General features: G+C 38.0%; 2 protein-coding genes across 3 annotated transcripts; both read left to right on the top strand.

Annotated features, from left to right (window-relative positions):
* Window positions 1-574: 574 nt before the first annotated feature.
* Window positions 575-3,916, top strand: LOC104742954 (protein indeterminate-domain 7). Of its 2 annotated transcripts, none has more exons than XM_010464050.3 (4): window positions 575-863; window positions 1,398-1,621; window positions 1,930-2,329; window positions 2,887-3,916. In XM_010464050.3, the coding sequence occupies exons 2-4, from the start codon at window positions 1,399-1,401 to the stop codon at window positions 3,653-3,655; spliced, it is 1,392 nt and encodes a 463-aa protein (XP_010462352.1). In that variant the 5' UTR covers window positions 575-863; window position 1,398; the 3' UTR covers window positions 3,656-3,916. The 2 variants fall into 2 exon arrangements, with proteins under 2 accessions (XP_010462352.1, XP_010462353.1); XM_010464051.3 differs by lacking the exon at window positions 575-863 and adding an exon at window positions 1,048-1,124.
* Window positions 3,917-6,218: 2,302 nt separating this feature from the next.
* Window positions 6,219-8,728, top strand: LOC147928954 (uncharacterized). The gene is made up of 5 exons (XM_087486338.1): window positions 6,219-6,306; window positions 6,385-6,784; window positions 6,836-7,407; window positions 7,686-7,901; window positions 7,947-8,728. Exons 1-5 carry the CDS (start codon window positions 6,219-6,221, stop codon window positions 8,726-8,728), a joined length of 2,058 nt encoding a protein of 685 aa, XP_087342464.1.
* The last annotated feature ends 3,792 nt before the right edge of the window (window positions 8,729-12,520 follow it).

The raw sequence follows: 12,520 nt of genomic DNA, 5'->3' as shown, positions 1-12,520 counted from the left end.
AACTAGTAAAACAAGAATTCATTAAAATTGTATACCGGTGATGAAATTAATTATTCAGAAGAAGAAGAGATTCAAGCGTTTGTGTAATTTTGGTTACAAGTTTGTTGTTTTTGTTTTTTTTTTTGTAACAAAACTCACACATCATAATATTCTGTAGATTAAATACAGATTTGACAATGTTGTCACAAAAGTGGAAACCAATAAATCTACATGATTCCATAAAAAAAATTAGTAGTACAATGATGAAGACTGAGTAGTCAAAGAAAACAATAATGAAATCAATAACTCCTAGGGGAAAGAATACTCAAATACATAACATTAATAGTGCATGCACTAAACGAATTCACAAAAATATGTCTTCTCACTATCTCGAGAAACGTTCAAAAATTATTTACAATCTCCTCTTTTTGCTGCAAGCTTTTCAGTTTTCATACAACTGTGAGCAAAAGTTTTTATTTTATTTTGGCCCACTTCCTCCTCCCTTTAAAGTTTAAACAGGAAAATGAAAATAAATATTTAAAAAAAAAAAACAAAATTTACAGTCAATAAGACAGACTGCTCTGAGTCTCTCTGTGAGCTTCTGTGTAAGTAAGTGCAAATAAATAAATAACAAATTTAAAAGAAAAAAAAAGACAGAAAATGCCAAAGCCAGAAGAGTTTTATTTTTCTTCTTTGCTTTTTTTGTTCATTAGCGGTAGGGTTCACTTATTATTATTATTTTGCTTCTGAGAATATAAAAGTTTCAAATATCATCAAGAACACACAAAGAGAGAAAGATAATAAAGAGTTTCTCTCATCCAGTCCACAATCTCTCCTCTCTCTCTCTCTCTCTCTCTCTCTCTCTCTCTCTCCTTCTAGCTTAGGTATTTTTTTTTTGGTATTTTCTTCCTTCTGCGTTGTTATGTTAATTTATTTCTTCCCTTCGTTATACATGTTCTTGTTGGATTTTTCTATGTTTTTTTTAAAAAATATTTGTTTTGGATTTTTCTTGTTAGAAAAAGCAAGCTTTTAAAGCTTCTTGTTCATGTTTGAAGAACCAAAAAAAATCTGGTTTTTATGTTCAGGTTTCAAACAAATGAGTCTGTCTCTCTCTCTTCACATCTCTTGGATTCAGAGACTTATTAGTAATTATTTTTTTTTGTTCTTCCCATAAAACCAAAGCTTGTCTCTTGCGTTGAAACCAAACCAATAATTTTTTTTAATATTTTACTACTCCTGTTTATATTTAGAATCATGGGTTTCCTTAATTTCTTGGATGTTTCTGCTTAAGTGTTTTTTCTTTTATTTTCTCCACTAGTCTTTGTCTGTACATAGATCTGAAAAAAGTTGTAGTTGTTTCTCTTTTTACTATAATTTCTTTTATTTATAATAAAAGGTTATTTTTTTGGTGTTTTAAGGATGATGATGAACAGAGATATGATATTTCATCATCAGCAACAACAACAACAAGTGGAAGAGAACATGTCGAATCTAACATCAGCTTCAGGAGATCAAGCAAGTGTGTCTTCTGGAAACAGAACTGAAACTAGTGGCTCTTACATTAATCAGCAACAACAACAAGAACAGTGTTTTGTTCCACAATCATCCCTTAAGCGGAAGAGAAATCAACCAGGAAATCCAGGTAAATTTTTTTTTTGATATACTTTAATTATAAGAAGAAGAAGAAAAATCAAAATTTTCTTGGTTTTTTTTTATTTGTTTGATTTGGACGTATTCATGCCAATTATTGTTTTTTTTTTCTCGTTTAGAATTGTGGGTACTGTCCGAATATTCTTTTTTACCCTTTTAACTTTGTCATCTTTCTCATCTCTATTATCACAATGGGCAACAACCAAAATAAAAATCCAAACTTTATTATTCGATACATATATCTGTGTTAAGAGAGAACTAATTGATTTGTGTACTTTGTTTGGTGTCTTCTTATTTCAGACCCGGAAGCAGAAGTGATTGCTCTATCACCAAAAACATTAATGGCGACAAACAGATTCATATGTGAGGTCTGTAACAAAGGTTTCCAAAGAGACCAAAACTTGCAGCTTCACAAGAGGGGACACAATCTACCATGGAAGCTTAAACAAAGATCAAACAAAGATGTGGTTCGGAAGAAAGTCTACGTCTGTCCGGAGCCAGGCTGTGTCCATAGCCATCCGTCAAGAGCTCTCGGTGACTTAACCGGAATCAAGAAGCATTTCTTCAGAAAACATGGCGAGAAAAAATGGAAATGTGAGAAGTGTTCCAAGAAATATGCTGTGCAGTCAGACTGGAAGGCTCATGCTAAGACTTGTGGTACTAAAGAATACAAATGCGACTGTGGTACTCTCTTTTCTAGGTAAATTAACTCTTCCACACCATCCAACTTGATTTAAACATGTTTTTTTTTCTAGCGTTACAATGAAACTTGTGCATTCATACTTAAGTCTAAGTTTATTTTACAAGAGCTTTAGATATACTCCTTGTGTGTAATGTGAAAACGAGTGACACATGCATAAGCATATGGTAACATCTGTTGGGGGGGGGGGGGGGGGGGGGTTATGACTAGTTTCATTTATTAAATTTGAATAGGACAAACATGGTAATCTATTTTATGTAGCTCAAAGAATCTACATTTAAACAACTATTTATTATTGTGGTACTTCTTTCTAAGTTGTTGTATTTTAATTTCTTGAGTCCCTAATATCGAAATCCTTTATACGGCTACATTTATTGCATTCTACTGATCTATCATCTATCTATCTTATTATTCACACGTGACACAACCCCACAAATAATGCATGCTTTAGATGGACCTACAAACCTCGAAAAAAGTCTTTGTTTTCTTGATTAATTTAACTTAAAATGTAATTTTTTTTGGTTTTGATTATTTGTGGAATTATAAAATTATTGCAGGAGGGATAGTTTCATAACTCATAGAGCATTTTGCGATGCATTAGCAAAAGAGAGTGCAAGAGCTATACCAAACCCTATTCTCATCCAGTCTTCAGTTTCTCCTTCTCACCATGACCATCATCATCATCATCATCATCCTCATCAGACAGTACAACAGAACATCAATTTCTCTTCGTCATCCCAAAACATCATCAGCAACAATAATCTCCACCATGGTCCTATGAAGCAAGAAGAGTCACAGCATCATCACTTCCAAAACATCCCTCCCTGGCTTGTGTCATCAAACCCTAACCCTAATGGCAACAATGGTAATTTGTTCCCTCCTCTTGCTTCTTCTGCACCCACCGGAACCGGAAGGTCCAACTTTCACCGCTCGTCGCCGGCTATGTCAGCCACAGCTTTGCTCCAGAAAGCAGCTCAAATGGGTTCCACGAAGTCGAAAACTCCAGAGGAAGAAGAGAGGTCGTCAAGCTATAATAACCTGATCACGACTACAATGGCTGCGATGATGACTTCACCACCTGAACCTGGATACGGATTTCAAGAGTATTACATGATGAATCATCAACATCACGGCGGAGGAGAAGCTTTCAACGGTTCTTTTGTCGCCGACAAGAACGAGGTCGTGGACGACGGTGGAGGAGAGACGAGGGATTTCTTGGGGCTAAGGTCGTTAATGTCGCATAACGAGATTCTAAGCTTCGCTAATAATCTTGGAAACTGTCTCAACGGTTCTGCTTCGGAGGAACAACATAGCCACCAAGATTAACATATGATAGAAAAGTATATGTATAGAGACTCTTCTATAAAATTAGTTTAAATTAAACATATGTTGAAAGGAGAATTATCACGTACGGTGCAAGCAAGTTTATACCAAGAAAAAAGGAAAATGAATTACGATTCGTCTGTTGATTAATAATATGATTGTGTTTATGGTTTTATTTCCTGATACACATGCACAACATAAGAGAGCAAAAAGAGAGCTCGATCGTTGCGTATTTATGATATTTTATGAAGAAATTGGTATCAACATACTTGTTGCAAGTTGTAACGCACTTCGCTTTGATTCTAGCTTCTCCGCATGCACGTGCAAAGTAGTGAAGAACAAACATATATCCACTTTATATGGTTCATACTTGTAACAAGTGAGTTATGAAAAATAATTACTTTCAGGTTTAGGTAAATAGGAATACAATTAATTTTGCAAATTAAGTTCATAGATACAATACAACACATATTTTGTTCTTTTTTCTTTTCAACCAAAAACAGTAATCATTTTCTTTGATATCATATTAATTAGTGAATTATTAAAAAGTAAATAAGGTTACATATAATTTGTGTTTTTGTTTATAGTTGATCAGAGAATTAATCTTTGGCAAAACACAACAAAGGTTGCCATAATCTTTTCTTTGGCATAAACCTGATTGTCGCCGGTGAGAAGTTGGGCTGTCCACATTGTCTCTTACAAGGACCTCTGTAGACGCAAAATTGAGGATGAACTGCAGAAAGAACATTGGTTTACTAAAATCAATAACCATTTTATCTTCCTCTGTAGACGCAAAATTGAGGATGAACTGCAGAGAGAACATTGGTTTACTAAAATCAATAACCATTTTATCTTCCTCTCTAAAACTATCTCTCTCTAAAAAAGGCGAATAAAAATACAATAACCTAGATCTACTTTTCACTGCCGCCCGACGGTTAGGTCTCACGCCGCCGTCGAGAATTTATCTCCTTTCTCCCCCCTCTTCATTTCTAAGATGGATTTGGAATCTTTGTCTCCATTCAACCCCTCGCCCAGCTTGGAATTGGATGTTTTAATCCCTCCCGTTACTACTCAGCTTCCGACTTCCACTGGAGGAGCTTCTGATCTTCAGTCACCGCCGCCAATCGTTGCAGATCTGCCAGTGATAGACGATACGACACTTCCCTGGGCTGAACGATTCAACCCTAGTCTCCGCAACCTCAACAAAGCGGCTCTCCCTAAATTTACCGAGGATGGCACTCCCCGGGTTCATGCTCCATCATCTGTCATACTCAAGTCCTCAGACACTTGGAAAGACCACATCGTGGCTCACTTCCATGGTAATCCGCCCCCTCCAGGCAAGATATTTGTTGATCTAAACCCAATCTGGGGAAAAAATGGTAGAATTAATATCAGGAGTCTCCCTAATGGATTGGTTCTCATCTACACCCCATCGGAGCTAACTCGAAAATGGGTCTTAGAGCTTGGCTGTTGGCAAGCAGGAAACTGCCTTTTCACGGTCACACCTTGGTCTCCGACAGCAACGCTAACTCCACTCAAGCTTGTCTCCCTACTGATCTGGGTGATACTCAAGAATGTACCTCCATAGTTGTACTCCCTCCCAGGCCTAAGCACAATAGCATCATGGATAGGTGAGCCTCTTCACACTGAAAAGCATCAATTCCCCCCACTAACTGAGGACACTCGAATTAAAGTAGAAATTTTACTAAAGAAACCTTTACCTCAATCTGTTCTAGTAGAAGATGATGATGGAAACGAGATCAGAATTTGGGTTGAATACCCCCGTCTTCCGCCAAAATGCGACTTCTGCAATGAATATGGTCACATGTATCATCGCTGTCCTACAGCTCCAGTTATTGACAAGAACTCAGCTCCACATGCCAGCTCCTCTGCAATAGAACCCTCAAGCAAAGTATTACCGAAGGCACCTAACTCAACTAAGGACTTGAAAACCACTTGGCAAGTGAAAGGGCATTTAGTTTCTGGCATTCCCATTCCTGAATCCTCGACTAATACGGGCTCAATTACATTAGCGGTTGAAGGAACCTCTCTTCATCCCATGACGGAATCTCTCTCTCCTCGACCAACGAATACTGTTCCGCCTCCTACTGCAACACACATGTATCTTGACTCACCATCGACTGACTCCCCAAATGATTGGAAGGTGGTCCAGCATTGCTCTAAATCGCCTCCAACTCAAACCAGTGATCCACCAAAACCACCCCAGGAGCTTGATAAGCCGCCTAACATGTTGACTCTACCCACGAAGACAATAACAAAGAAATTCAAGCTTTCTGGTCGAGGAAGACACCCTGTTCAGGGTCGTTCTCATCTTCATCACGCTTGAAAGCCTAGCTTTCAACCTTTTGCCAACTTTTTGATGATGATGAAGATTTTTTCTTATAATATAAGAGGATTAAATTCTACCCTCATACATGCGTTTCCAAAATACACTTTCTTTGCTACTCACCCAGAGTATCCTACTTTAGTGGAATCAGCATGGAATTCATCTTTTGATCAGGGGACAAATATGTTTATGCTTTGTCAAAAGCTTAGAGCGGTAAAGATGGCCTGCAAGAATCTAAATCGTACTCACTTCAGTAATATTCAAGCAAGATCTGTTGAGGCTCTTGAAACACTCAATTCTATCCAAAGTCAGCTTCTTTCCTCCCCGACTCAAGGCTTATTGTAGGAGGAGAAGTTAGCTAAGAGTAAATGGTTAATCTTGTCAGCTGCTGAGGAGTCTTTCCTAAAAGAGAAGTCGAGGGTATTATGGTGTTCAGAAGGAGACTCAAACACTCGGTTCTTTCACAATGCTGTAAAGGATCACCAAGCAAGGAATCTAATCAGATCTCGCCTAGATGACGATGGAGCGAGGGTATCAGATAAAGGTCTACAATCGACTATGATAGTAGAGTACAACCAAAGGATGCTTGGAACTCCAGACCCAAATGTTTTACCACTTTCAGTTGAGAGTATTCGCGACTTACATCCTTTTAGATGTTCAGGAGACTTATCTGCTTCCCTTACAGTCATCCCAACTCCAGAATTGATCACCTCAACCCTTTTCTCTCTTCCAAGGAATAAAGCACCGAGTCCAGACAGATTCACGGTGGACTTCTTCATTGGCTCGTGAGCTACTGTAGGATATACTGTTATAGAAGCTGTTCTTGAGTTTTTTAGAACTGGTAAACTGCTTAAGCAAGTGAATGTTATTATCCTTGCCCTCATCCCTAAAACTGTTGTAGCAGAAAAATTCACTGATTTCAGGCCTATCTCCTGTTGTAACACCATCTACAAAGTTATCTCCAGAATCCTTGCTAACCATCTCAAGCTTTTCTCGGCTCAGGCTGTTCAACGAAATCAATCTGCCTTCATACCTGGTAGGCCTCTTTGCGAGAATGTCCTCTTAGCTTCGGAGTTGGTGGCGAATTTCAATAAGGAGGGACCAATGACAAGGGGATGTCTGCAAATTGATTTGTCCAAGGCCTTTGATAACCTGGACTGGGGATTTCTGTCCAACATCCTCGAGGCTTACGATCTGCCCCCAGTCTACATTAATTGGTTGAAGGCATGCTACACAACCCCTACTTACTCTGTGGGTTTCAATGGTGAGTTGATTGGGTACTTTCCGGGAAAAAAGGTTTACGCCAAGGCGACTCCATCTCAGCCCCTCTATTTACTTTGGTCATGGACATACTGTCAAAGCAACTTGACAAGGCAGCTCGCTCAGGTCGATATAGGACACATCCCATGTGTGTCAATCCACTCATTACCCACCTCAGCTTCGCTGTTGACATCCTTGTCTTCTTTGATGGGAGTGAGGACTCTCTGGTACATATCCTCGACATCATAGCTCAATTGAAGGAAGCATTAAGGCTTGGAATTAACTTGCATAAAACATGTATTTATCTTGATGGAGATAACCGGGATATCCTCAGGGAAATAACTGAAAGGCACAACCTCTCTCACGGATCTCTGCCAATGAGATACTTGAGAGTTCTACTCATCACTCATAAGCTTTCATAATCAGATTACCAGCCCCTTATAGACAAGATTAAAGGTCGCATCAACTCCTGGATGAACAAACATCTCTCTTTCGCTGGCAGATTACAGCTTCTTCAGTCAGTCATTAATAATACAATCAACTTCTGGGCTTCAATTTTATTACTACCTAACAGATGTATGGAGAAACTTGAGCAAATTTGTGGTGCGTTTTTGTGGAACAGCATTGCTGACTCTGCTCGAGGTGCAAAGGTATCCTAGGATACAATATACTCTCCCAAATCTGCAGGAGGATTAGGACTTAAGAGGCTAGTGGATTGGAATAAGATCTTTGGCCTCAAATTAATCTGGCTTCTCTACTCTCAAGCTGGCTCTTTATGGGTTTACTGGGTTAAGCAACATCTTATTAGAGATAAATGCTTTTGGGATGCTGACTTTCGTGCTTCTGGTAGTTGGATATGGCGGCGACTCTGTAAGCTCAGATCACTGGCGAGACCGTTTGTCTTTTGCAGTGTCTACTCTGGTCAAATAGCCCTGTTTTGGCATGACAATTGGTCTGGTCTTGGACCAATCATAGACATACTTGGTGATGCAGGTCCTCGGGTTACTGGTATTCACATTCAAGCTTCTGTGAGTGAAGCGGTCACTAATGGTGAGTGGTCTATCCCTAGGGGCCGTCATCCCTTGATACAACTTCTACGAGCTTGCCTTCATGATCATGTCCCGCCTTCTCCAGATGCTGGAAATGATGTTTTCCACTGGAATCTCACTCCTGATCAACCACAGGGTTATTTCTCATCATTGCGTACATGGCATCACCTTCATCCCCCTGGTCCTCCTGTTTCTTGGTCCACGCAAGTTTGGTTTAAGGAAAGAATCCCAAAAATGGCTTTCATGACGTGGTTTACAGTTCTTCGTAGACTTACAACGAGAGATAGGCTCATTCAATGGGGATTACCTGTTCCTCCCTCCTGCCTTCTCTGCCTAACGGGTAATGAAACGAGGGATCATCTGTTCTTTGATTGTCCTTACTCCAGAACTCTGTGGACTACCTTCTTCGCTAACCTGTAGTACCCACCTTCCTTAACCTTCAACGGCCTTTTAAATTGGATTAAGTCTCCCACCACAAATAGGAGACTTAATTCAATTTCTAAAATGGTCTTTCAAGCACTCATCTATTACATTTGGAGGGAACGTAATGCAAGGTTACATAACTCCAATTCTCGCACTGAAATTCAGCTCCAAAGGGAAATCCAGTTAGCACTTCGGCGAAGACTCCTGTGGCTTGATCGTTCTGCAACCTCAACTCAACCGTCGGGTTCCCCATTGTAGGACACCTACCTCTGTCTTTGGTTCACCCACTTCCAAACCCCTTAGGCTTTTTCGATGATCAGTTCTCTTTTATATATAGCTTCTCAAGTTTTTCAGTGATTCTAAACTCCCCTTGTAATCGAATACTCCCCTCTTCTGGGATCAGTAAATGAAACGATATTATTATTCTTTTTTTTTTTTTTTTTTTTAAAAACTTGAGGATGAATAATATTCGGGAGATATCTTACATCATTTAAACAAAACCATTAACTAATAGATATGGTGGGGGAATATGATCCATGATTCTAGCTAGATGTGATTTAGAAAAAACATATTACTACATGGAAAATAATTACTTTCAGTTTTTTTTTTTTTTTTTTTTTTTTTTTTTTTTTTTTTTTTAGTAAAGTCGCTGAAAAGCCCAGAAAATCAGACCCATAATATACAAGGTCCGGAGTCCGAAATAAAAAAAAATTTTTGGTCCGAGACGAAGAACGAGAGGAATCTTATATAATAAAATAAAGTTTCTCTAAACAGAGGCTCTAAGAAGTTGACACATAGGCAATCCTTTTTCGACTTGTGTCATTTTAAAAAATTAAATCTTATAATTATTTGTTTTCATTAATTTCAATTACAGTTTAAAAAAATCAAACCCAAATACACTATTATTCATCTTTTATAATTTTATATTAAAAATGTATATGAATGATATTATTCCAGCATTTTGTTTTCCTTTTTATAATTTATTTTAATTATTATATTATAATATTGGTTTACCTTGAGCTTTAGAATAAATTTAGGTAAATGAAAAGGTTCTTATACTCTAAGAAATGGACACATGTCCTATTAATAATATACTTATTATGGGTTTTGATAATTATGCAAACAACAAAGCATATTTAAAGTGAAGGCATTGTTTTTTTGAAGAAAAATTAGTTACAAAAATATATTTAACTTATTATGTTAGTATTATTTTATAATAATTATGCAATTAATAATTAGTTACACAACTGTAACATTTTTATCCAATGGTTTTAATATTTAATATGATATTAAAACCAATAAAAACTAAATTTCACAAATGAATCACATCCATACACCGACGTAACCCAGTAAAACGTTGTAATTTAAATTCATATATTGTTCTACTTATATATTAAAAACATAATAAAAATCCAAAAACTTAAACATTTAAAATGCACGATATCATTATTAATGCAATAAATTAGATTCATTGCTAAAACGGTAACAAATCTAAGACGGTTTAACGAATTACAAAAGCTCATGGTCTAATATGACAATTCACCTTTTTACATACATTTTTAAAAATTAACAAAAAAAATAAGCAAAATCCATGTAAAATATAAACACAATATAAGTAAAATATTATGATGTACACAAAAAAATAAAATAATAATAACATGTTAATTTATGTTATTTCAAATAGCGATTATGTAACAACCCAGAATACACCTGGACTCACACCTATTATGTAATAAACATACAACCAAAAAACATTTGAAAATTAATACCTTTTGCAAATAAGATATTTGTTTAAATGAACAAGAACACGAACACGAACACGAACACCCAGCCCTAATTGATATTAATAATTGACACAAGCAAATAACCAAATGGCTATAGACTACATTTCTAATAAACTGAAACTAGATTCTTTATTTTGTTCATTGTATAATAAGTAAAGAGAACTTTTAATACTTAATACGTAGACCAAGCTGTTCAATAGCTTTCAGAAATTTTTGTTGAAGTTCATTTTTCCATCTGAGCTAAACCTTCCTGGTGCCCGTCCCTGAGAATTGCCACCATCTGAATTGTTGGTAATTGATGTTACCGTTCCACTTTCATTTGAACCATCAGCTGAATTGGTTTCTCCTATATAATATTTATGTAGATTGGGAATTATTGTATCAAGACACAACATAATATTCTCATTAGTGGAAAGAAGGCTAAATAATAAGGTTGTTAATTCATCGCTCATTTAGTTAGATTTACCGTTCATTTTTTCGCTAAGAGCTTGAAGGTTACTCATAACGTTGAGGTCACGTGAAACAAAGAGTTCCACTGGATTGGATAGAGAGAGAGCTTCGTCCCCAAATCTTTTGTCCTTATCTACAGATCTCAATATATAATAATCACATAAAAAAATCGTTAGCATTATCAAATGCATAGAATCTTAGAATAACACTACATTAAGTAAAATATTTTGTTCTAGTGCTATCTTTCTTCTTCTACACTGACCTGAGTTTTTTCTTGCTTGAGTAATAGATTTTTTTTATATTACTGTTGTAACGCCCCGAGTGCCACCTCTCAGTGAGTCCCATGTCCACTTTCAGTCCATGAGTCCATTTTCCTTAATGGGCTGCCTCACAATCTCTCACTAGGCCTGTGAGCCCATTAATATCCGACGGTCGGTTTGCTACGTCCAGAAGGCTTTAAATACTTGTTACCATTCCTACAAATCACCACATGATCTTTCCCTATGTTTTTTCCTCACTCACACAACTCCGACAGTCACTTCCTCGAAGGTCACCCATCTGAGACTACTCCAGCATAAGCACGCTTAACTGTGAAATTCTCTCAGGACCTTTGACTGAAAAGATAAGTGCACTTTGGTGACATAGGTGGCCAAATCAATTCTTTTAAACCTCTCCGCAAGTCTCTGAAACCGGGGGTGTCACAATTCACCATCACTAACAGATCACAACGTCCTCGTTGCGCACCAATATCATCACCTCGACAGTGTGAGTCCACTCAACTCCACACTCGTCTAACTTCGGCTCTGATACCACTTGTAACACCCCGACCGCCACCTCTCAGTGGGCCCCATGTCCACTTCCAGTCCATAGGCCTACTTTCCTTAATCGGTCTCACGACCTCTCACTAGGACCGTGAGCCCATCCATATCCGACGGTCGGTTAGCTACGTCCAAGAGGCTTTAAAGACTTGTTACCGTCCTTACAAATCACCACATAATCTTTCCTTGTGTTTTGTTCTCACTCGCACAGTTCCGATAGTCATTTAGCGGAAGGTCACCCATCCTGAGACTTCTCCAGCATAAGCATGCTTAACTGTGGAGTTCTCTCAGAACCTTTGACTGAAAAGATAAGTGCACTTTGGTGACATAGGTGACCAAATCAATTTTTTTAAACCTTTCTACAAGTCTCTGAAACCGGGGTGTCACAATTCACCCTCACTAACAGATCGCAACATCCTCGTTGCGCACCAATACCATCACCCCCGACAGTGTGAGCCCACTCGACTCTACACTCGTCTTGGTTCGATTCTGATACCACTTGTAACGTCCCGACCGCCACCTCTCAGTGGGCCCCATGTCCACTCCCAGTCCATGGACCCACTTTCCTTAATGGGCCTCACGACCTCTCACTAGGCTCGTGAGCCCATTTCTATCCGATGGTCAGTTTGCTACGTCCTGGAGGCTTTAAAGACTTTTTATTGTCCCATACAAATCACCACATAATCTTTCTCTGTTTTTTGTCCTCACTCGCAAAGTTCCGACAGTCACTTCCCGGA

Source organism: Camelina sativa, chromosome 14 (assembly GCF_030686135.1).
Source record: "Camelina sativa cultivar CO46 ecotype springtype chromosome 14, ASM3068613v1".
Lineage (NCBI taxonomy): Eukaryota > Viridiplantae > Streptophyta > Magnoliopsida > Brassicales > Brassicaceae > Camelina > Camelina sativa.
The sequence above is the reverse complement of the archived record's forward strand: the minus strand, read 5'-3'. Positions and strand labels throughout refer to the sequence as shown.

Excerpts from the sequence above, each read along its gene's own strand:
- LOC104742954 (XM_010464050.3), top strand. The coding sequence starts at position 1,399 with ATGATGATGAACAGAGATATGATATTTCATCATCAGCAACAACAACAA. Across the intron at positions 1,622-1,929 it reads AAATCAACCAGGAAATCCAG|ACCCGGAAGCAGAAGTGATT; the intron begins GTAAATTTTTTT and ends TTCTTATTTCAG. Across the intron at positions 2,330-2,886 it reads TGTGGTACTCTCTTTTCTAG|GAGGGATAGTTTCATAACTC; the intron begins GTAAATTAACTC and ends AAATTATTGCAG.
- LOC147928954 (XM_087486338.1), top strand. The coding sequence starts at position 6,219 with ATGGCCTGCAAGAATCTAAATCGTACTCACTTCAGTAATATTCAAGCA. Across the intron at positions 6,307-6,384 it reads AACACTCAATTCTATCCAAA|CTGCTGAGGAGTCTTTCCTA; the intron begins GTCAGCTTCTTT and ends TAATCTTGTCAG. Across the intron at positions 7,902-7,946 it reads CATTGCTGACTCTGCTCGAG|GAGGATTAGGACTTAAGAGG; the intron begins GTGCAAAGGTAT and ends CCAAATCTGCAG.